This window comes from Bactrocera dorsalis, chromosome 1, assembly GCF_023373825.1.
Source record: "Bactrocera dorsalis isolate Fly_Bdor chromosome 1, ASM2337382v1, whole genome shotgun sequence".
NCBI lineage: Eukaryota > Metazoa > Arthropoda > Insecta > Diptera > Tephritidae > Bactrocera > Bactrocera dorsalis.
The window spans coordinates 108,276,450-108,299,761 of record NC_064303.1 but is presented as its reverse complement, the minus strand read 5'-3'; the positions used below and the strand labels follow the sequence as shown (position 1 = coordinate 108,299,761).

Sequence of the window (23,312 nt, the reverse complement as noted above, 5' to 3'; positions counted from 1 at the left end):
GAAGTTGTGAAAGTGTAGGTATTATCCGCCATTTTCCTTTACCAATTTCTTGCCATTGTATGAAATATGTGTGTCTCATTCTTGCATTTGCGAAAGACATTAAAATGTTTTGTCGTTGGAGTTATCAGAGTTGCCTCAATTTCATCAACTATTGTAATTTAAACATATCAATTGTATATAAAAAAAATTCTTTTATAATTCTCTTTGTGTAAATATTTTATATGACTTTGAAAAACTTCATTTTATAATCTGAGTTTGATTTCTCATCAGCTACAGGTTTTATCAGATTAATTTATTTACGCATTTTTTTCTCTGGCAACTCCAGTTTCAAGTTTCAACACACGGGCGAGAATAGAAAGTGTATAGTTTTCTGCTCTCGGTAATTTTCACATAAAATCTTATTTATTAAATAAACGTACAAAATATAGAAAATTTTGAATATAACAAATTAAAAACAAAAAGTGATTTATTTCAATATATGCGCAAGTTGATTAAGATTATTCTTTACCAGCTTACAAAGCTGAAGAAAAGTACGTGGACAGGAGACATAAAGAACGAGTATTTTTTTCGGTAAAAGAGAAAAAGACAAAAGGAATAAGAAAGAACGGAATCGGAAACATTCCTGTTCGGTCCACGAAAATCTGCTGCCAGTGACAAAGTTTTTATAAACCAATATTTTAGTGTAGTCCTGAATTATGAGTGATTGTTGAATTTACGTGTATATTAATTAATTTATTAAGCAGCGTATTTTGAATTCTTGATATTGAAACAAATAGTTAAAAGTGATAAATCGTTGAAGTGTACGAGACTATTACAGATCATTGTGTAATTTTCATTGTGTACTTATTTTGAAAGATTTGGTTTTTAAAATATGAACTCTTGTGAGTGAGGGTAACATTAGTGTTGCTAGTCTCATCCGTTTAAAGTGAATTGTATTTGTTACAAGAGGATTATTCTCTAATGAATTATTTGGTATGGAAAAGTTCATTGCCTCCCATTGTTGACCTGCTAAGACGGGCAGAAGTATCAATGAATGACCGAGGGGAACAAATTTCGCAAACGATATAAAATTGATTTCTTTAGCCGTTGAAACAATCAACAAAACATTGTATATCGTCTCGGGGAAATAGGTGTAGTGCACACGCGATTGGGCATTGCGTCGAGTTCGGGGATCCTCGTATTTTTGGTCGGTGCGTACCTCTGTTTCTTTGTCTATAATTTTTTTCTATGGTTGGCAACACCCTTTCAATAATTCCGTCATTCATAGAAATGGAGATAATGTGTAAGAAAGAAGCAAATATAGTGTTCACTCAATTTATCTACCAATAAAAAGGCGTTGAAAAGAGAAAACGTATTCTCTTCCAGATAATGGAGATTTTTTGACATACTGTAAAGTTGCCAGAGTCTTTCAGTATACTTAAAAATGTGAAGTTTCTATATGCTTTAATTGATGTATTGTTTTTTTTTATCAATATAAGTTAAATTATTGAGTTTTGAGGTATTTATTGTTGTGATTTACATTTTGTCTTTCTTATTTTTTTTGTATTTAATAGTTGTAATATTTTACAAAATCATTCAATTCGGCATCATATTTTCTCTTTCTGGCGTTTTTTTTTTATTGTACTTTTGCAGGGCTTCTCGTTTTTCTTCGTAAATTTTTCTTGCGGCTGTTTTTCACTCCTATTCATTTAGTTTTTTCCGTCTACTTTCACACTCTTCTGTGAGGAGAGTGGATTTCTGCGTAAAGAATTTTCAACGTTTACAAAAATGGAAAGGATTGCGAAATTGCTTTAATTTAACATAAATTTATAGGAAAAAACGTTTATTTTTATTTATATCTAAATTGCTTCAGATAAAAATGTGAAAGGTAAAACAGTGAAAGCAGGTCGAAGTCATTCATTTCTTTACAGACTCGTCCAACCCTCAAGGTGTGCAGGGGTGGAAAGTAATATTGTGACCATTCCACTATTTCAGTGTTCATTTTATATATACAAAACCAAAAATTCGCAAAAAAACTTAAATATCAACCAACTGACAAATTAATTTTCTACTGTTTACATCATCAGCTTGTTGATATTTAGTAGCATAACAAATTAAATATACAGATGTATGTATATTAAAGCCAGACCTAGTGCTGAGTTGGCCGGTTCGTGCGTAGTGCTTGATTTTTCATAGATCTTCAAGTGATTAATTTTTCTTTTTATCTTACGTCCGGGAATCCATTCTCAAACTAAAGTAATAAAATTAAAGCTAGTGCAAAATAGTTTTAAATAACCATTAAATCTTTGTTTTTATTATGAACCTATTATTGTTTTTACGTAAGTTCTTTTTGTTTTTTTTTTGTTTTAGAAACACTCACAGCATCATAAATTGAATCGGGCGAAAAGTCTGCCTAGTCCAAAAAACAGTGCGATAAAAATATTTTTAAGAAATATTTTATAAAGAACCAATGAAACAAAAAAGCAATATAAATAAATTGTAATTCTACAAAGCCATCGGATAACTTCGTATAAATAACATCAAATTAAAATTGTAAAAACGAAACTAAGTTTGTCCAAAAACCTGCATAACCAAACCTTTAAGTGCAAATATAAAAACTTCGTTTATTGCAAAGCCTGCAACAAAAAGTTGTTGCAAAAATACAACAAAAATTCCAACGGCTTACAATTAATTATAAGTTAAAATCGCAATATATTCGGAAACGCGTTAGCATAAAAATAAATCTCGATGGGCACTAATTCAGGAGCAACAACTGGCATAAATAATAAACCCGTCGGTGCGGGTGGTGCAAGCGGTAGTAGCGTTGTTGGCGGTGGCGGCGCCAGTGGTGTAGGTGGCGTTGGCGGTGTTGGTGGTGTCGGAAACAACAGTTTGAGTGGTGTCGTCGGATCTGGAGGGATTGGCATTAGTAATAATATTACGCCCGGAACTGTAGGTCTTGGTACAGGAAGCAATGGTAGCGAAGATAGTGGCAATGGCGGAGGTGGCGGGTCTACCGGCCAGAACAATCAACAAACTACGCCACAATATACCATACCAGGCATTCTACACTTTATACAGCATGAATGGTCCCGTTTTGAGTTAGAACGGTCTCAATGGGATGTGGATAGAGCTGAATTACAGGTGAGAACCCTATAAAAATTAATAATAAAAATTTGTTTTTTCGTGATTCAGTAAACGTGTAGTCCGAAATTATTTAAGCTTGAGTAGCCCCAGTGAACATGCATTTTAGTTTGATTTATATACATAGACTGTCATCTACATCTATATAAACTATATTTCTTTAGTGGCTAAATATTATTTTCCTTCCTATCAGTTATGTATGTATATATTCATGTTCATGTGTATTTTAAATATGTTAAATTGCATTTTTCCATTTCATTAATCTGTGTTATTCGCTTATGATCGCTTCAGTAAACTCCAACGAAAGAAAATGGACTCATGTTATAAATTAGTATATTATTGGGTTATACATATACATATTTGTAGATATTATTTTAAAACAACTAAGATTTCCTTTCATTTCTTTAAAGAGTTTACTGCCGAATCTATGTATGTATATATGCATTTCATTTAGTCATTTATATTAGTCATGCTCTGTTTGTCTTACAAACTTACATATTACAGTATTACAGCTTTCAGTTTGTGCTTCTATAAATTAATATTACAAACCTATAATTACAAATTTCGACCATTATTCACATTTTCCTTTTTCTCTTTTGTATTTCAACACATTTTCTGCACATAAAATTAATTAGTATTTAGATAAACCTAATCGTTCAAATTATAAAATATTTTTATGTTGTGCATGCAGACATAAGAATATGATTACACATACCCGCTTATCGACAAAATATTTCATTTGATATTTAAATTTCCTATTTGATAATGAAGTATTAATATATTGATTTCAAGGAAAAGCAGTAGCAGTCAATTACATTGTTGTATGTGCTTCTAATAAGTATACCTTTTTAGTTTCCTAAGAAGGAAATCGATTTTGTTGACATTTTTTGTTTCCTAAATGAATCGGAGCAAGTAAATCGATATTGTTGTCAATTTTTGTCAAGGGGTGTTCATTTAAACTTATTTAATAGTTCATTACAAAAAAATTCCACAGTGTGCAAAAATACACACTTTTAAAAAAATTAATACATTGTGAATGGAGGTTTAATTGGTCATTTGTTTTCAATACGTTTTTATATAGTATGGATGTGTATTCCTAAGTATATATGTACATATACATATGTTTCCACATATATCTGAATTTTTGTTAGAAATTCCACTATCTCATTGTATAACATTTTCTTTAAGCACAATGTGCGCCTCTCACTACTTCTTCATTTCCGCAAAAATTTGCTATAAAAGAAACAACGTCACGCAATCAGCGTCACTGCATATACATTAGGGCATCCGTTATTTACTAAATTGTTTCCTTTTTTAGGCAAACGCCCTCGAATTTCAAATTGTTTACTAAAAAAGGGATCCAACGTAAAAAAGGTTTTTGTTTTCAATTTAAACCTTGGCTAAATGATTTTACTTTTCCAAATTTATTGTTAAAACAAAATTCAATTGCACAAATTAATTAAAATAAAAAAACGGGAACTATATATTGTAGCTAATTGTAGCTTTCTTTATACATTTTACGAAATCTTGTCCGTTAACCGAAGGTAATTTGAAAGAAATATTGTCTAAATAGTGTCCGGCATGATTTTGAACTTTCAGGAGACGTTTGCAAAAAATAAAATAAAAATCTGGAATTAATTGACATCCTTATCTACATACATATGTACATGTCCTACGTTGCACCTACGAAAACATTTTGTTCTCTAACATTTTGTTGTTTTTTTTTTCATTCCTTGGGATTTTATTTCGACATACATGTTGTACATTTGTACTTACTAACTTGCTTATAGAATAATCACAAGTATTTAAAAGTTATGAGCATTAGAGAGAAGTTGTATAAAATAGGTGCTTTTGCTATATAGTAATTGAAATTATTGATAGTTTTTATGGACCTATTATTTCTCGCCTGGATGTGTTCCTTGTAAATCTTTCCATTTAAATTTCTTTTTTAATTTTCATTTGTAGTGTGACCATTCTTTGCGATATCATTTAACGTCCACGTTTAAGAAGTATGTAGTAGATGTTAAAAAAAAATAGAATTATATCTAAAAGTCGATAATTTATGTCCAAAGAATGTGCCAAATATGCAGTTAGCTACCGAACTTTCTTCTATTTAAATTATTTTTTGTTTTGGTTTGCAATTTACATAAGCTTTTGTCAAATCTTTTCACCTACCAACTTATACAAAATCAAATATGAGAAAGCGACATATCGATTTATGTATGTACATATGTATGTATGTATGTATTTGAATGCATTTGTGCAAGTGACCATATGTGCGCATAACGGGTTGTCTTAAATAAATATGTAAATTTGTTGTTATTTTTTTTTTTTTTTTGCTAAATATAAGAAAACTTGGCGTTGGCTTTTCATAGACTTACCGGCCGGCTATTGTTGGCGCCCACTTTGCACACAAGTGTACATAAATATGAGCATTAAAGCAACACAACTTGATCACCGTCAAACCGGACCAAATGTAAATGTAAACGGCCTTTACTTGTTGTCATTTTCCTAACAACATTTTGCGAATAAAGCGGACAACTACGAAATGTACAAGTGTAGCAATCTGCTGAACGAATGGCAGCGAGTAAGAGCGCGTGGCTGCTTGTGCGCAATCGGTGTAATCACACTTACTGCATACGAGTACTTGTTCTTGGTCTTCACCTTGCATACTGTTATTATATAGTGTGCATGTAAAGAGTTTTAGACATCAGAAAATTGAACTAGTCACTAACTGGTTTCATTGGGTTTGTTATTTTATATAGGTATTTTATTACTTTCGCAATGTAGTTTATTTTCTATTAGAGGAAAGTATAAATCATTTAAAAATCTTGTTCAATATACTTTTCCTTTAGTTCGATGTTGAATGCCTTCAGTATTATTATAGTTGAAAGCTTCAGCTCCCCATAATAACTTTTGACAACGTGTTCTGGTTTCTTACATTTTTTGATGAAAGATTTATTTATTTTTTTCACGGAAGAACTACTTTGCAACTACACCTTATTTGAAGCTGCACCAATTTCACCACATAAACTCGTTTGTGCCAGTTTCATTCTGGTTGTACATGTGTATATTTTTAATCGTTGGAAACCGGTGCTTTTTAGCATTTACCACATACTTTGAAACCATCAAGTGTCAGCAGTCATTTGTCACTGCGGCCTTGTTTATTCGCCCAACTGTCTGTTCATACCTTTGTTGCTGTGTTTGTACTGATGCGTTCGCAGGCCATAGGCGTTATTTGATTGTGCTGACGAGGGCACATCGAACCATTTCATTATTGCATTTTCCTTTCCTCTCTTCTATTTAAAGGTTTATTTGATTCTAATGTATATAATGGCAGAGTAATCCCATATCTTACTAGAGTTTTTGTAACCCATTCTCATTCCACAGCTGGAGTTTATGGCGATTTGAGGAAAAGCTGGAATTATTTTGAAATATTGATAGAAATGTTAAAAAGCCCGAGAGCTTTAGTGATTATTTTTAGATTTTAAGAGTCTTATACTTTAATATTAACCAGCCAGCGGGCACAACGTCATCCAATTGATTTTTGCTCTTCCAGGGGAATATTTCACTCAGTCGTTTAGTACCTATGTATACTAAACTCCATATTAAATGACGTCAAATATTTCATTTTTTTATGATAACTGTCCCTGACTGCTTTGGTCCAAATATTATTTTCAGACTTTAAACCACTTGTTAATATCGAATATTATGAATGGGGTGGGCATAAATAGATTAGATTGCAAACATCACTGTTTTCTAACTGGTGTGACAAGAATTTCCACAAAAACCTACCGCTTAGCAGTTCATAAGTTCACGGTAACAGTCACCAATCTAGCCATTTTACATAAGTTTGTTGTAGAAGTTTTTAGTTTTTAATAAACAAACAGGTAAAATTTACGCCAAAACTTCAAAAGATGAAAAAAATGTTATTCCAAGAGTTTAACGGCAGAGAGGTATTGGCAACAACTCCAAGGCATGCGCCATGTCAAGTAACTAATGCGGGATTATAACCTCTGCAGGTTTAAAAATGTAATCAATCTTCCTAGGAACAAACTCAGGCTACTTGTCGCATTCTATACTGACCACTGCAAGCTGACGAAGAACATATGTATATAACATGAGCCTAGCTTCTTCTCCAGAACACCTGCTAATCGACTGCATAGCATAAAGGCCCTGGGATCCATGTTTCCAAACAGGGATCACAGTACTTGTAATATTGGACTTTAACAACACAATAAATCTAAGGTCATTGTGCAATCCTCGTCTATTTATCTTATCTTAAGACTATGTGTAATTAACAAAAACAATATGAAACAAATTAAAATATATTTAAGTATTCCCAATTCAGCAATTTGATACTTACACAATTAAATGGTGGCAAAACAATGCCCACTTAAACTTTCATTACAGAGGCCAAAGCATTAAAGACACAAAAAAGTTATGAGAAATTCACAAATTAAAAAAAGCAAAAGCCGCAGAGAGCCATAAGCAAATATTCATTTATAGAAACATACATACATACATATATACATGCTCATGCAGCTGGAATGTGCAAACAATGTGTTGCAGCTGAGATGGCGTTACTGTTGATAACGCCGCACAGTTGCACATGCAAACATTTGTGTGCAGAGTGGGGGTAATAGTTTATATACGAAATGCTGGCAATGGGTGATGGGTGGGCGTATAAATTTATTCAATGCTAAACAATTTAACAAATTTGTGAGTGGACTGGAAAGTTGCATGCATGCATTGTACGAGTATTAGTATGGCAGGTGGCATGTGGCATGCAACACTATTAGCGCCAGAAAATTTAAAATTAAAAGAATCGTGTAGATGTAGACGAGGTGAGAACTGCTGCACAAAAAAATGAAAGCTACACGTTTAAGATGGGCTCCTGCAATGCCGCACATCGTTTGTGGCAAATTAAAATAGCACTAATAATATTGCAAGAACATGCAATTTGTACATAAAGCACACTATCGCGATTAAACACTAGCAACTTTCAGTTGTAATTAAAGCTAAAATTACTTGAAAATGCTTACAATGATATACAAAATTATAAAACACATACAATTAAAAGTTTCAAGCCGCAAACTTTTTTCTAAATTGCTAGTGTGAATGTTGTAATGCGATCATTCTATTTAAAGGTGAATGTGTAATTCATTAGCCAGCTGTTTATCAGTATATAAGCACCTCACTTTTTGAATTATCGACCTGATAGACCGTACCCTACATAAATGTTTACGCAATGGGGCAGAGCTAACCAATTATATTCGTATGCAGTAGTTATTTTTTGTAGAAATTAATAAATTTTGAAATAAAATCGCATTATGTTAAATTAGCAAAACCCTAAAATCTCAATGTAATAGCTCTGTGAAAGTAAAAGCATTTTACACTTTTTTATGAATTAAATAAAATTGCATGTAATGCGCTCTTGCATTGCTGCGCTTTCAATGCTCGTTTACTAACGCAAAACCATAATGCATTTGCCTGCATTTCTCTTTCTGTGGTTTATCATTAATTAATGTCTACTTAACGAGCTTATAGACACATTTTATACTCCAATACACATAAAAACACTCTGCAGATATGTACGTATATACATATGTATGTATGTTATATGAGATTCTGCGTTTCCAGCAGCATAGTAAACATAATTATGCTAATGAAATTTTAATTTAATTTGCGCCACTCCCTTTCTATGTCCCCTTTTAGCGAGTTCTCGTTTAATTTCTTCATTTTTTCTCTCACTTGTTTCTTTGTTATTGTTTTGTATTGCTGCGCATTGTTCAGCACGCATGCACCCAAGTTCAAAGCCATACACAGTACCATAGTACACGCTCTTACGTACACAGTACACCGCAAAAATGAGCTCATTCAGCTTCAATTCCATTTAAGAGGCACGTAATAGTTTAACAACTTCCATCGGTGTAACCCATCAGTCAAGAACTTAATGTGCACTCGCTTAAGCATTTGTACGTTTATACAATATGAATGTTTATGGACCACCCACAAGACTGGTGGTTGTGGCGTGGGTAGTCTGTCCTTTCACAAATGCTTGTGGGTCTGTCTCATAAATGTAGGTATGCGTGTAGTCTCGGATCTAAAGAGTTATCAGTACATAACAGCTGTTAAATGAATGTGTCGAGCGTAAACGTCAAACGCCAACATTATTTCAGCAAAAGTACTTTGCCGGGTTTCCCCCTCTTCTCATTTTCATTTCATATATTATCCTTATGAGCATTCATATTCATATATAGGCGTGTATGGCAGAAGTATCGAGACAGTGCGGCGCTCAATAAATTAGTGGGTAACTGTGAATTAAATATGTTATTGGAGCGTTGGCACGCGAATTGCCACACCTTTGCTTTGCCATTGTAAACTTTAATCTTTTGCGAGAAGTTTATTTCGTTTTATAATTTTATCCTCCTAGTTGTTTTTCAATGATGTACATATGTAGGTGCATTAATTTAGTATTTATTTTTAGTAAAAATAACACCGATTATAATCTTAACTAGTTTGTGTTCATAAACTTGCTTGTTTTACCCTAAGTATAAATACAATTCAAATCTACACTTACATTTGTAATTTTTATGTACTAGTTTATATTTTCTATTCTTTGATAGGATTTGCCTTAAAAATAACTTACTAAAATTTTAAATTTATATGTCAAATAGTTTCTTAGTTAGTTCTCCTCAGCTCCACCAGTTTATCTCCAAAAGCGTTTTTTCTTAAAATAACATCCGTACCGTATCCGTAATTTTGTCAATTTTTGATTTTTTTTCGACTTTAGGTCATTGGTCAATATTTTCTAGTAGAGATTTGTTTTTAGGCTTCTTCTCCGGACTCCTATATTTTTTTTTCGCCGTCGAAAACCACTTATCTTTTGGAATGTTACGTCTATCCATAAAATGTTTTAAAATATTCTTTTCAAACACAAAGTTTTTGTTTGGTTAAGAAAATATCCCTCATTTTGGCGTCTCATAATTTTCAATTGTTACAAGGATTTTAAGTTGCCCCCTTAAAATATATTTAATTATTAAGAGTTTTTTTGCTCAGTTGACAACTTATTAGTACATACATACATATACATAAGTGCTTATGTATGTAAATTCGTATTCAAAGAGTAGCCGAACAATATCCATTTCACAGGATAATTACATGTTAATCCGAAAATTTTCAATGTAATTCAATTTCGTAAAATATAATGGTAGCAACTGACAGTATTTACATCCTTTTATGCAAACCTCTTATTGAAAACTCTCCGCTGGTGATTAATTTATTCTATACTGAATGCAATTAATTTCGTTTCATAAATATTATGGATATTGCAAGGAAAAATAGCTTACGTGACTGGTAAACTAACCTACCACATGAAGACTTTCAACAACCATGACGCATCCCTTGCGTTGTAGTGACGCCTGCTGCGCACGTCATCCACCCACCCACCTCAAAAAATTTAACATACGTATTATATAATACTAGTGTATGTGCGTTAACAGCCGACAGTCACGGCGACCGCAGAACACTAGCAGACTAACTTACTGAGTGACCGAGTAATTGGGCGGTTGGACTGCTGTTATGGCAACAAAATAATTCCATCAATTAACAATTGAATTAGCACTAACCGCCAGCGACAAAATGCTGATGTCGACGGACAATTATAATGTTTTCTTCCGAGGGTGGCACTAATCTACATTCGGGTACATACTTACATATGCATGGACAGAAACGTATACATAAGCCAGCTAATTTAAGGGGTTATGTTCACTTGCGAATTTAAATCGATTTTTGTGTATGCATATACATAAGTATATTTGAAAATATTCTCTGAAAATTTGAAGTTTTTCCGGCAAATAGTTTCGGAGATATGAGCGTCTTTGTACAAATATAATTCGTTTCCCAAACCTTTAAACGCATTTTTTTTTTTTTTTTAAAACGTTGCTTTCAGAGTAGATAACGAAAGTTTTTCCGACTTGATTTGAAATTTCCACATGATCTTTCACGCTTACATACATATGTATGTTTATTAGGTGATCATCGATGGAATACGATTTTTGAAATGCACTTTTTTTCTCAAAAAAATTTGTTTTTTTTTAGGAAACCGTTTTTTTTATCAAAAATCAGAATTTTAACTTGTCTATTAGACAGTACATGTATCTGTTGTAATAACAAATATATTATTATTAATTTTTGAGTCAATTACATATAAGCAGGACAAATATTCCTCACCGCCAGACGCATTTTTTCGAAGGTCCTCCTAAAGATAGGTTACCAACTGAATTTCTAAAATATTTTAATCATCACACCAGGCTACATATGTATATAATGTATTCATTTAGATATCGATAACAACAAAAACAAAATCGGTTCCATTGCCATTAGTTACTCCGTAGAGATGTATACATTGTGATAAAAAAGCTTCCGGAATTTGTAATTAATTTCCCCGGATAATTGATATTTCAAAAAAATGTATTTTATTTAGTTGGTAGGACTGTTCTTAATTACTACGCCAATAATGAGCGCGATCAGTCAAGCAGCTGCTTATGTCGGTACACCTCAGTAGGCAACGCACTATAATGTACAATGGATACAAATATCGAGCAAAGAATTTTCTCAAATTTTGTATTTCCAATCAAATTTCGATGATTCAGTTTTATCAAAAACACAAGCATACGAGTGGTACAAAGTGTTAGAGAGATGGCAAGAGAGCTGGACATCTCTCCCGAGTCCATTCGCATGATTTTGGGTATAAAACGCGTACTTGCTCGACTAGTCCTGATAAAGCTGATTTTTTTATTCAAAAAGAGTACCGTAAACAGATCTCTTTGGGCATGCTTAATCGTGCGATTTTCGATCCCACATTCATGGAGAGCATTATAACGAACGAAATTAAAAAAAACACCCCACCGCTCAAAAATCAAGGTGATGGTCATTGTTTTTTCGATATTCGTGGTTTGGTGAATTCGTTCCCGAGAGATAGACGGTCAATTAGGAGTTCTATTTGGCTTTATTGAGGCGTTTGCGTAAGAACACCCGTCGAAAATGGCCGGAATTATTGAAGAACAATTTATAGATTTTACGCGATGATAATGCACCATCGCACCGAGCCACGATTGTGACCATGTGATTTTTTATTGTTCCCCAAACTGAAAATGCCGCTCCGTGTAATCCATTCTTAGTTAATCGAAGAGATAAAACAAATCCGAAGCCCATCCCAAAAAGTGCGTATAAAAAGTGTTTCAAGGACTGGAAAAATCGATAGTAAGAATATTAAAACTGGTTGGGACTGCTTTGAAGGCGATAAAATAGACATATATGAATATTTTACATTTTATTTACAATTTCCAGATCCTTTTTGTCACAATATGTATATGTATGTATGTGTATATGTGTTTATGTACATACATCTCTCCCTTCTTCGTGAAGCCACACCTACTTACAGTTATACGAGAAAACTAATATTTACATTTAGTCAACACCATTCATGGGCGGCGAAATGATATCAACACAAAACTACTTCACACCTTGGTTCTTTTTTGCGTCCTGTCTGACGCTCTTCACTTGACAGTTTTCATTTTGAGCTTTGAAAAGTACAACAAAGAAGAAAAGAAAGAAATGTATGAAACGTATGTTATCCCAAAATTCCAAAGGTAATATTACGGACTGAAATTTAAACAGTTTGTGTTTTTATTTGTAACTCAGCAGTAAGTTTATTCGACTAAAGTAGTATTCGACCAGTTCACAGCCTCAAATAATGAAATAGGGATAAAAAGAGATTGTATTTTAGTAAAGACACCAATCGGTGAATGAAATGAGTTTATTTCTTTCTTTATGGATAGCCAAACCAGTTCATATACAGTATGAGTTCGAATTAAGGCTCTGAGGTATGAGATCTGAAATTGGCATTCAACAGAAAGACCAATTTTCTTTCGAACATAACTCTGCTACATTTACGTTTAGAATAGCGAGATCTCTCCAGTTCCGATCTAAAATGAATAAAACGGCCATTCCATTCTCTGATTATTCCTTATCTGTCAGAGTAGATTTTTGCGACTCTAATAACGACTGCTCTCGTAAGCTGTCAGTACAACAATTTGTTAATCGCTGCTATCTCGGTATCAATCAAAAAATTCCGAACTAATAATTAATCTACTGAAAATATATTTACATATGTTTATAATTTTTGTTTCGCTTTTTGAAAGCACATAATCTTTTGACGCTAAATAATTTGACTTTCCAACATTTGAATGTGCATGTTCTCATTATTTCTTTGGAAAACTACTATATAATTTTTTGTTATATCGTATATTATCTGCCTCCTTATCCATTTATCGCTTTATCACTCTGCATATAGCACACTTTTAAATGACAATCTTTTGTACGATATTTATCGCTTCTTCATTTGTCGCTCTGCATCGATTGTGTAATGTGCATATAATTTCTACCATTTGCTTCCTTTTTATCATACACCCATTGAATTTTAATTAATATTTCTCATATCCATGCGCTGTTGCTATAGTATTGTTTGTGTTGATGGCGTTTGGAGCACGTACTATTGGCCGGAATATACAAGTTGCGCCGCGACAGTATGCCTTCACATCGTTATTTGTCGCGCTTTCAACAAGATAGCCTCGTGCTTCGCAATTAATAATTACATTTGTATAATCAATTGTAAATGCGAAATATTTTAAAACGCTCCTGTTGCTGTTACGATTGTTGTTATGTTATATTGGTTGTTTTCGCTGTTTACATATGTACAGATGTACATACATTCATTCATATGTACTTAAATAAATAAATGTGCCAACATTCAATAGAAATTACTCATATCAGGCAAGGGGACATTCCATTAGAATTTTTTATACCCTGAAGAATTTGCATTAAGTGGATATAAAATATATATGAATGTATGTACATAAATGATCAGCGTGACGAGCTGATCCGTCTGTCGTATATAACTAGTCCGTCAGTTTTGATCTGAATCTCTGAAAAAATTGCTCAGATCGGAGCACTGTGTGTGGCTTATAGCCGGTATACAAACTGACCGATCTAAATCAAGTTGTTCTAAGGCACTTTTATATTTGTGAAGGGTATTATAGTTCCGGCAACTGAAGTTTATTAATCGCATTTCCGATTTCAATGCAAATGGATTTATTAATGCGCAAATTCTTATAAAAGAAAGCTAATTCTATTCAAGTATATGTAATGATCAAAGACACTTACAAATAAGAGCCATAAAACCAGTTTTTTTTTTGTAACGATTAACATTAATGTAATAACTGATGTTGCTAATGGGTGGTTTCAACCTTAAAAGGTTTAAATATGTAATCAACCTCCCAAGGGACAAACTCAGGGTAATTGTCGCCTTCTACACTGGTCATTGTAGTCTCAAGAAGCATTTATATAACATGGTTCTAGCTTCTTGTATGAATTGCCAGTTTTGCGACATGGAGCCTGAAACTCCAGAACACCTGCTAATTGACTGCAGAGCAATTTGTAGGCGCAGGATAGAGGCCCTTGGACCCATGTTTCCATATAGGGATCACATCGCCTCCCATAGCACCTAGCAGTATGTTCGAATTCATCAATATGCTGGAGTGAGCTGTTGTGAGTTAAGAGAGGGCACCATAGAGCTCAACAACAGCTCAAAGTTATTATTTTATTTTTTAAAGCCTACCAAATATTTTACATGTTTTATTTAATTATTGTTATCATTTTTAATTAATGAGTTTTTAGAGCAAGATTTTTTTAATAAAATATAATCAACATAATTATCTTTTACACAATTATATAAGTAAATAAAATATATATATATATATATATATATATATTTATGTTAGTATATATTGTATTTTCAATTAATTTCTTTTCAGGCGCGCATAGCAATGCTATTGGGCGAAAGAAAATGTCTTGAAAGCCTCAAATCAGATCTGACACGACGCATTAAAATGTTAGAGTACGCTTTGCGACAAGAGCGTGCCAAATTCTATCGACTCAAATATGGTACTGATCCGCCTCAATTGAACGAGTTGAAGCCACCAACTGATGATGCTGGTCTTGGTAGTGAAGTAGCACCTGATTCGGAAGTACCATACAGTTCAGTATCGAATACAACTTGGCGGCAAGGTAGACAAATGCTACGACAGTATTTGGCCGAAATCGGTTACACAGATAATATAATCGATGTACGTTCGAATCGAGTGCGCTCAATACTTGGTCTCAATAACAACTCCGAACAGGAGGAGAATGTCAGTCCCAATATAAATGGCAATGAGAATAATAAACGTACTGCGGAATCAGAGGGTTAGTTAATTTTATTTTCACAATAATATTGTTTAATTTCAATTTTATTTTTTTAATTTTTGTTCAAAAGGTCGTCGCACACCAGCTAAAAAAGCACAACAAAATGATGCCATAATTTTGGATACTGAGGCCGCGGTAATGGCTAATTTCGAATTTCTTGGTACTACTGAAATGTCTGATGACGATGAGATTTCTGACGATCTCGAAATGGTCTCCGGCGAAAACGATGATACCGATATGAAAACAACAAAACGTAATAAAAGTAGCAAGGATTTGATAAGTGAAGGTAGGACATAAAGTTGCGCATTAAATAACCACAGCAACAATTGAATTATTGTTATATCAGCATATTTACATGTGTACATTCATACAAAAATGTACGTGCATATGTAAATATTTGAAAGTACGTACTAACATATCCATTATTGTCTATTACATTTAACTTACTCTCTACTTATTTACTAAAATGCGTACTCTTGCCATTTGCTTTTTCACTATTAATTTAATTCTATTGCTCATCTTCGTATCTTACAATTTGGTAATATGAAAATTATTATTTCTATTGCTTTGCACTCTGTAATGGCTGGTATTGAAAGAACATTTATCAAGAGCAAGCTTTTAATTTATTTATATCCGAATATAGAAATAGTATTTTGACCAAAATACACATCCTTTATGCACACTCAATAGTAGGGCAACTATTTTTAAAATTAATATTATAAAGAAGTGATAATATACTTCTGAAGTGATAACATATTTTATTTGATAAAATAAGGAAAAAAACAGAAAAAATTTCAACAATGAGCTTAGTATTTCAAATTTATTAATATTTTATTTCTTAAAATATTATAACCCATTGGTTTTTCTTTGAGTGATTTTTCCGTACTTCACTTTTTTCTTTAATCTTAATTAGAATTTAAATCAATAATTCAATTATAACGACTGCCGATTTGAGTGCATAATTATCACTCGTTGATATAAGTAAGGATCTTAGTAAAAAGTAAAAACTGCCGTAATCTCTTATAAGAGCCGAGATATTTTTTTAGTTGCTTTCTATTTCATTTGGCAAAGATAGTAAACGCTTCAAAATAGCAGGAGAGAAAAATGTACCACCAAAATGTGTAGAAATAGTGCAATCTCGCATTTTTTACATTGAAAATTAAAAAAAAAAATAGAAATTGGTCCAATTTTTTCAATCCGATGAAAACATGTTGGAGCGGCAAAACTATCTCTGCAATAAATTGGAGAAATGTTGCCGAGTGAACAGTTCTGAAAAAAATCCGCCTCCTTTCCGGTTTCGTAGGCTCGACTGTCAACGGAATGTATAAAAAATATTAGACTAAAATCCTTATAAATATAAATTAGAATTGTAAACACATTTTTGGCGGACAGAAAAGCAATATCACTGTTTTAGTATTGTAGCATACATTGCAAATAGGAATATACAATAGAACTTTACAAATCAGTTGAAAAAGTCTCAATTTCAAGAATAAATCACGCTTTGCTTCTCCTTATCTCCTCACCAACTTGCATACTAGAATGCTAGAATGGTGTATGTACATATTTATGTATATAAACACGAATACCAATGTTGTATCATTTTTGTTTTGTTTGATTAAAAATATTACTTTCATTTGCAAAGTAGTAATAAATAAAAAATTAGGCCAAATATTTTCCGAGACCTTACCTCGACTAAGTTTTAACTACAATTACTTTGCATAAAAATGTAAGTTTAAACACATACTTTGTAACAGTAAAATTTCCATTAGAAAACCGCATACTCCAGCATATATTTATACTGCAAATTTCCTAAGCATCAAAAACCTTCGACTTTCGTTATTTTTTTACTTTTCCCAATGCTCTTTTACATTATAACGTTACTTTAGTATTATTTAAAATATAATCCCATTCCCTTCACTACTTATGTACGTAGTATATGCATACATACATACATATAAGTATAATCGATTTCAATTCATTTTCATTGCAATAATATCACGCAGCTTTTGCGCAGTCGCACTAAGCGAATCAAAGAAAACCATAAATAAAAATCAGCTACAACAAAAGTACAAGAAATTTTCTTCGCTTCTTTCTATTTCAACAATTATTTTGTATTTTTTTTTGTTTTATTTTTTTATTTTTTATATATTTAAAAGATCTTGATGCCGAGGTTGGGGAGCAGCTTCTGAATGATATAAATCTAATAACCGAAGGTGCTTATTATTCTCATAAATAGTTGTTCCTTCTTTAATAAAATTATTATTAAGATTTTTGCTTTTTAATTCATGACTCTTGATGTGAATGCATTTCGATGGGAAAGCAAACAGCATAGGACGCGTACTCTCACGATACTGAAAGATAAATACTGAAATAAAAGATTGTTATAAGTTACAAAAACAAATTGTTATGCTTTGCAAACGTTTAAAAACTATTTTCTAAAGTATTCCAATATATTACCATCGCTGTTTGCTTTCACCATGGCTTTCCGTTTTATGATAATAAAAGCATATACATAAACCTAAAAGTGGTTCAACATATTGTATGTAATTATTATTGTTTTTATAGAAAATATATTTGTACATTCAACTAATTAATTTCTATTTTTATTTTCCCTTTCTATGAAATATATTCAAAATTTTCCCAATCTACGATTATTTTCAAACCGGTCAATTCCAATTTGATATATACCACCGAATTTTGTTCGTTGACAAATTATTCTAAATGATCCTGTTATTCCTGACATACAACTGCCCGCCCCCTCCAAGGATACTCATCATCGAATACGACGGAACAATTGAACAACACTGCTAACAATGCAGCTGCCTCAGCCGCTGCCCGGCGCAATCTCATTACCGCTGTTACAGCCGGTGGCGATGAAGAGGTTGACGCCTCGCTCGGCCTTGGCGAGCTGGCACAATTGACGGTGAACAACGAGGCGGAGAGTTCGTACGATGCGAACGCTAAGGATGGCACTGGTGGCGGTACTGGAAGCTACCGTAAAACTTGGAACGCCAAATATACGCTGCGTTCCCATTTCGATGGTGTACGTTCATTGATTTTCCACCCGGAAGAACCGGTGCTGATCACTGCATCTGAAGATCACACACTCAAATTGTGGAATCTACAGAAAACGGTACAAGCCAAAAAGTCAGCTAGTCTCGATGTGGAGCCACTATACACGTTCCGTGCACATACCGGACCCGTACTGTGTCTCGGCATGTCCACCACCGGTGACGTTTGCTATTCGGGCGGTTTGGATGGTAACATTGAATGCTGGCAGCTACCATCGCCAAACATCGATCCCTATGATTGTTACGATCCGGGCGTACATTCAGGCACATTAGAGGGTCACACAGACGCTGTATGGGGACTGACCACGATGCATAGCAATATTGTGTCATGCTCAGCCGATGGCACCGTGAAACTCTGGTCGCCGTACACCAAGGAGCCGCTATTGCGCACCTACACTGCTTCCGAGGCTGAAGGTACACCATCATCTGTGGATTTCGTGCGCAATGAAGTCGATCACATTGTGGTGGCGTATAATAGCGCTCATTGTATTGTGTATGATACGGAAACCGGCAAGCAGGTGGTCAAATTGGAGGCTACACAGGAGATGTCTGGTAATACGGGGAAATTCATTAATAAAGTGGTATCGCATCCGACGCTGCCTATAACAATCACTGCGCATGAGGATCGACATATACGCTTCTGGGACAACGTTTCGGGTACGTTGATACACTCGATGGTGGCACATTTGGAGCCGGTCACGTCGCTTGCTGTGGACGCGCATGGCCTGTATTTGCTATCGGGCTCACACGATTGCTCGATACGACTTTGGAATTTAGACAATAAGACATGCGTGCAGGAGATCACAGCGCATCGCAAGAAATTCGATGAGAGTATATTTGATGTGGCGTTCCATGCTACTAAGCCATACATCGCTAGCGCTGGAGCGGATGGCTTGGCCAAGGTGTTTGTTTAAATATGCATATTTTGGCCTATTCGAAATCATCAGCAAAACAACCACCACCACCACCACCAAACAACAACAACCCGCTAGATAACAAACATATATGTGTGTGTGCGTCATTAAAAAAAAAATGGTAGAAACAATGAGTTGAGAAATTTGATTTTAAAAGGACCATGCGACGTTGATAAAAGCGACGAAGGAAGAGTAGCAGAGTAATTTAGTAAAACACGACACGCTGTTAAGAGAGTTAATGGAGCAGGAGGATGTCAAATAGCAAGCAAGCAGTTGAACGATTGAAGAATTGTAGTGCAAGTAGAGCTGTAGTTGGTTTAAATTAACAAAACAGAAGTAACAAAAACAAAAAAACTAATTATATATATATATATGATACATTTATTATTATAAAAATATGGATTAAGAAGCATTTCTACTACATACATACAACAACAAAAAGGAAAATTGCAATATATATACATATATATATATATATATATGCATAATAAATAAATAAATAAATAATAAAACTTTTCTAAAAACAAACAGCAACTACAAAATGCAAGAAATTAAAATTAAATTAAAGAGCATTCATAATGACATGAGTGTTTCCCATGTCTTAGTAATTAGAGCTAGAGAGGATTTGCAAACGCAAGCTAAAATCGAATGATATACTCAACACATGAATGTATTAAGTATATAAATAAATATTAAATATATATATAGTTTACAATTAAAATTGTTTGATTTGTTTCACTCATACGCTCTCTTGCGACCGTTCTTTTTTTCAGGTTTTCGGGCAGCTTTTAGCGTAGATGAAAACAAATGCGTTTTCGAATAAAAATAAAACCAAATAAATTATAACCAAAAGAAACGTCACTGCGTATGCGCTGCATTTAAAAATGTAAGCCGTAATAATCTTGACCTTATATTCATATTCTTTTTTTTATACATAAATAACCAATATTCTCAATTTACCGTATATTTTTCCTTATAAATGGCCTCATTTATTTTGCTCAGTTTAAAATAAATAAATATTTGCGTTAGAAACAGGAAATTGTTTCAAATTCGTATTTTGTTTTTCACACAAATAGTGTTAAAAAAGTTAGTACTGGCGTTTTTCATCACTAAAAGCGCATTTATTGCTAACATCTGCTTATGAAATATATAGAAAAAATATATATTAATATACTATATACCCATCATTTGGTTGAGTATATCATTCGATGTTTCCTCTACTTAGCAATTAGCAACAGTAAAATCGTATAAATATGACTTCATGTGGTTTAGAATAAAAACGAGCAACTACACACGAATGCAGCAAGCATAAAACTGGTTTATAAAATAACTGCTAATTTTCATTCGCTTAACTGATTTCCGCAAAATCCCGTCCTATTCCTGTCACTCGTAGCCCGAGATGTAAAAAAGTATTACATTCAACTATTAGCAGCAATCCAATTACGCAACAAGAAAAAATTAAAATAACCAATATGTGTAAAATGTACTACAAACAGGCCGCGTATTAAGAGTATTCGAGTTATAATTAAGTATGAAAAATAGTGGCATTTATAAAATCATGTACATTTTATGAGCATATTATAAATAATGTTTTTTTATTAACCAACTTTTCGATACTTTATCTCGCATACTTTTTTTTTGCGGAACATGTTTTAGTTTTTTGGTATAAATAACTGTGTAGACAACTAGACACTGCATACAAATGTAGCAAAAATTACACGTAGACAAAACTAAATGTATTTTATAAACATAATTCATTACAAACCGAACTAGCTTAACGCAGCTCATTAACCATATTAAACAAACATTAAACATTTTCAATGCAGTTTATACATTTATTTATTGAAATAGTTGTTGTTTGCAACGACATGTCTGCTCTATCTATTAAGCCCAGACTCGTCTAACGTATACTCGCAGTTGTAAATATTCATACATAATTTTTAAACATAATATTTATCATGAAAAAAATGCTAAGTTGGCTTCCAGAAAGAGTACTTTTGCGCTAAATAATTCTGTGGTTAAGCAAAGCAAACCAAATTATGTCAATAATAATTAAATAACTGAAGTATATTTTGTGAAAGTTTACATCTCAATTGAATTTAAAAAATGCCTTGGTTTCAAAAAAAAAACGCTACCTTTCAGTTTCACATGGCATGCTTTAATAAAATAATTCCTTTCAGCTTTAATATGATTGCTGTTATTACAATATTTCAATAACTATGCCAACCTTTGAGCCAATTCGATTTCCTTTCCTTCTCTCGAAATGAAAAAGCTAAAAATTATAAAACTTCCATATTCATTATTTTCGCTCTTATTATCTCTCCATTGTATATCACATAACTAAACGTAATAAAAAATAGAAACAGTAAATATATTTGTATGAAGGCGAATAAGATAAAAATAATAACTTTTGCACAAATTTAAAAGAATTAAAACTAAGCTTCGAACAAAACAAAAACAAAAAATATCTGAACACGTATGCATAATGAAATGAAATAAATAAGTTTTCAAAAAATTAAAAAAAATTACAGATGTGTATGCCAAACAACTCAATAATATTAAGAGAGCGCGAACAAAGCAAATATTTGTAGTTATATAAAACATTATAGTAAACCAAAACATTAGCGAAAGCGCATACAAATATGAAATTTTCTTTTATTTAATTTAAAAAAAAGCATTGTTACAGTTTATTTTCAAAACCTCACCCCCCAAAAAGCTTCTTTTATATAATTTTATTTTCAGTTAATTATAAACATTTTATGAAAAATTCCAATAGAAACGCTGGCGTTTCAAAAGGATATTAATATGAACTTTATGTAGTATATATGTATAGTTCAAAATATTGATTCAATGCATTCTTAATATATTAGCAAGCGTCATACAACAATACTCGCCCATATATTCTGGAAATAATGCTACATGCCATGAATATATAACAAATGTTAAAATTGACTTTTTACTTACCGTACCGAACAGGGTTAAGTCCGCGAAATACCAGCCATTCTCCGTATAAAATTCAGTACATACATAATTTTTAAAAGTATACTTTGAGATTTTAATTAAGCGGGTTTTACCTAATAGATTCATGACGAAAAAGCTTAATATTCATAACTTGCTTGTGGTTAGGTGAAAAGAAAAATCGCTTTGAAGTAGGATCGCGTATCCTCAACTCTTACTATCCCTCGATGTACACACATTTGAAAGTATTTGAATATATTTTAATTCTTTTGAATCTTGTTAAAATATTTATAGTTTTTTTTGGAATCTTTTTAAAATTTTTGAATTTTTTTTTTGAAGTATTTTTAAATTCTTTTTAATTTTTTGGGATTTTTTTAATATTTTAATTTTTTTATATTATAATTTCTTTATATTTTAATTTAGCTTTTTTTTTTAAAGCAGACAGCTTTTCCAATGTAGTGGATGGTATACATATGTATGCTGCAAAATAGAGGCAATTACATAAGTGCACCAGATTACAGTAGCGGTCGAAATAATAGCATACTAAAAGAAATTTGACATACAGTTTATTTCATTTGCTCTCATTTGAAATGCAAAAGCGACATTGGTTTTTATCATTTTTATGATATTTGTACTATATGCAGTTTTTGAAGCGAAAAAATATATATATGATTAGTTTTAATAAACTGATAATATATATTTGTTTATCCCTTACACGATTTCCATAAATTAGGCACAACCATTTTCGACCGTCTCTGCCTTATAGTTATGAGCAATTTACAAATAAACATACAGACAACCTAAACTGGACACTTTTATTTGCCGTTTACTCGATGAGACGAGATGTTACGACAAACACAAGTATTTACATACTTACATTAAAAAAATTATAATTAAAAATAAAAAAAATAATAAAAAAATTAAAAGATACATATAT

The 23,312-nt window shown here is 32.6% G+C and overlaps 1 protein-coding gene across 15 annotated transcripts; it reads left to right on the top strand.

The window, feature by feature from the left end:
• The first annotated feature begins 272 nt into the window (after positions 1-272).
• On the top strand, positions 273-21,360 carry LOC105223079 (striatin-3). 15 transcript variants are annotated; one of them, XM_049447031.1, is made up of 6 exons: positions 273-379; positions 2,350-3,123; positions 15,003-15,432; positions 15,503-15,718; positions 17,589-17,645; positions 18,198-21,360. In XM_049447031.1, the coding sequence occupies exons 2-6, from the start codon at positions 2,728-2,730 to the stop codon at positions 19,415-19,417; spliced, it is 2,319 nt and encodes a 772-aa protein (XP_049302988.1). In that variant the 5' UTR covers positions 273-379; positions 2,350-2,727; the 3' UTR covers positions 19,418-21,360. The 15 variants fall into 15 exon arrangements, with proteins under 15 accessions (XP_049302988.1, XP_011198997.1, XP_049302994.1 ...); XM_049447037.1 differs by lacking the exon at positions 273-379 and adding an exon at positions 386-570; XM_049447050.1 differs by lacking the exon at positions 273-379 and adding an exon at positions 400-530.
• The last annotated feature ends 1,952 nt before the right edge of the window (positions 21,361-23,312 follow it).

Bases quoted from the DNA above. Each gene is read 5' to 3' on its own strand.
- LOC105223079 (XM_049447031.1), top strand. From the start codon at position 2,728: ATGGGCACTAATTCAGGAGCAACAACTGGCATAAATAATAAACCCGTC. The intron at 3,124-15,002 runs GTGAGAACCCTA...ATTTCTTTTCAG, and splicing joins TGGATAGAGCTGAATTACAG to GCGCGCATAGCAATGCTATT. The intron at 15,719-17,588 runs GTAGGACATAAA...TATATTTAAAAG, and splicing joins CAAGGATTTGATAAGTGAAG to ATCTTGATGCCGAGGTTGGG.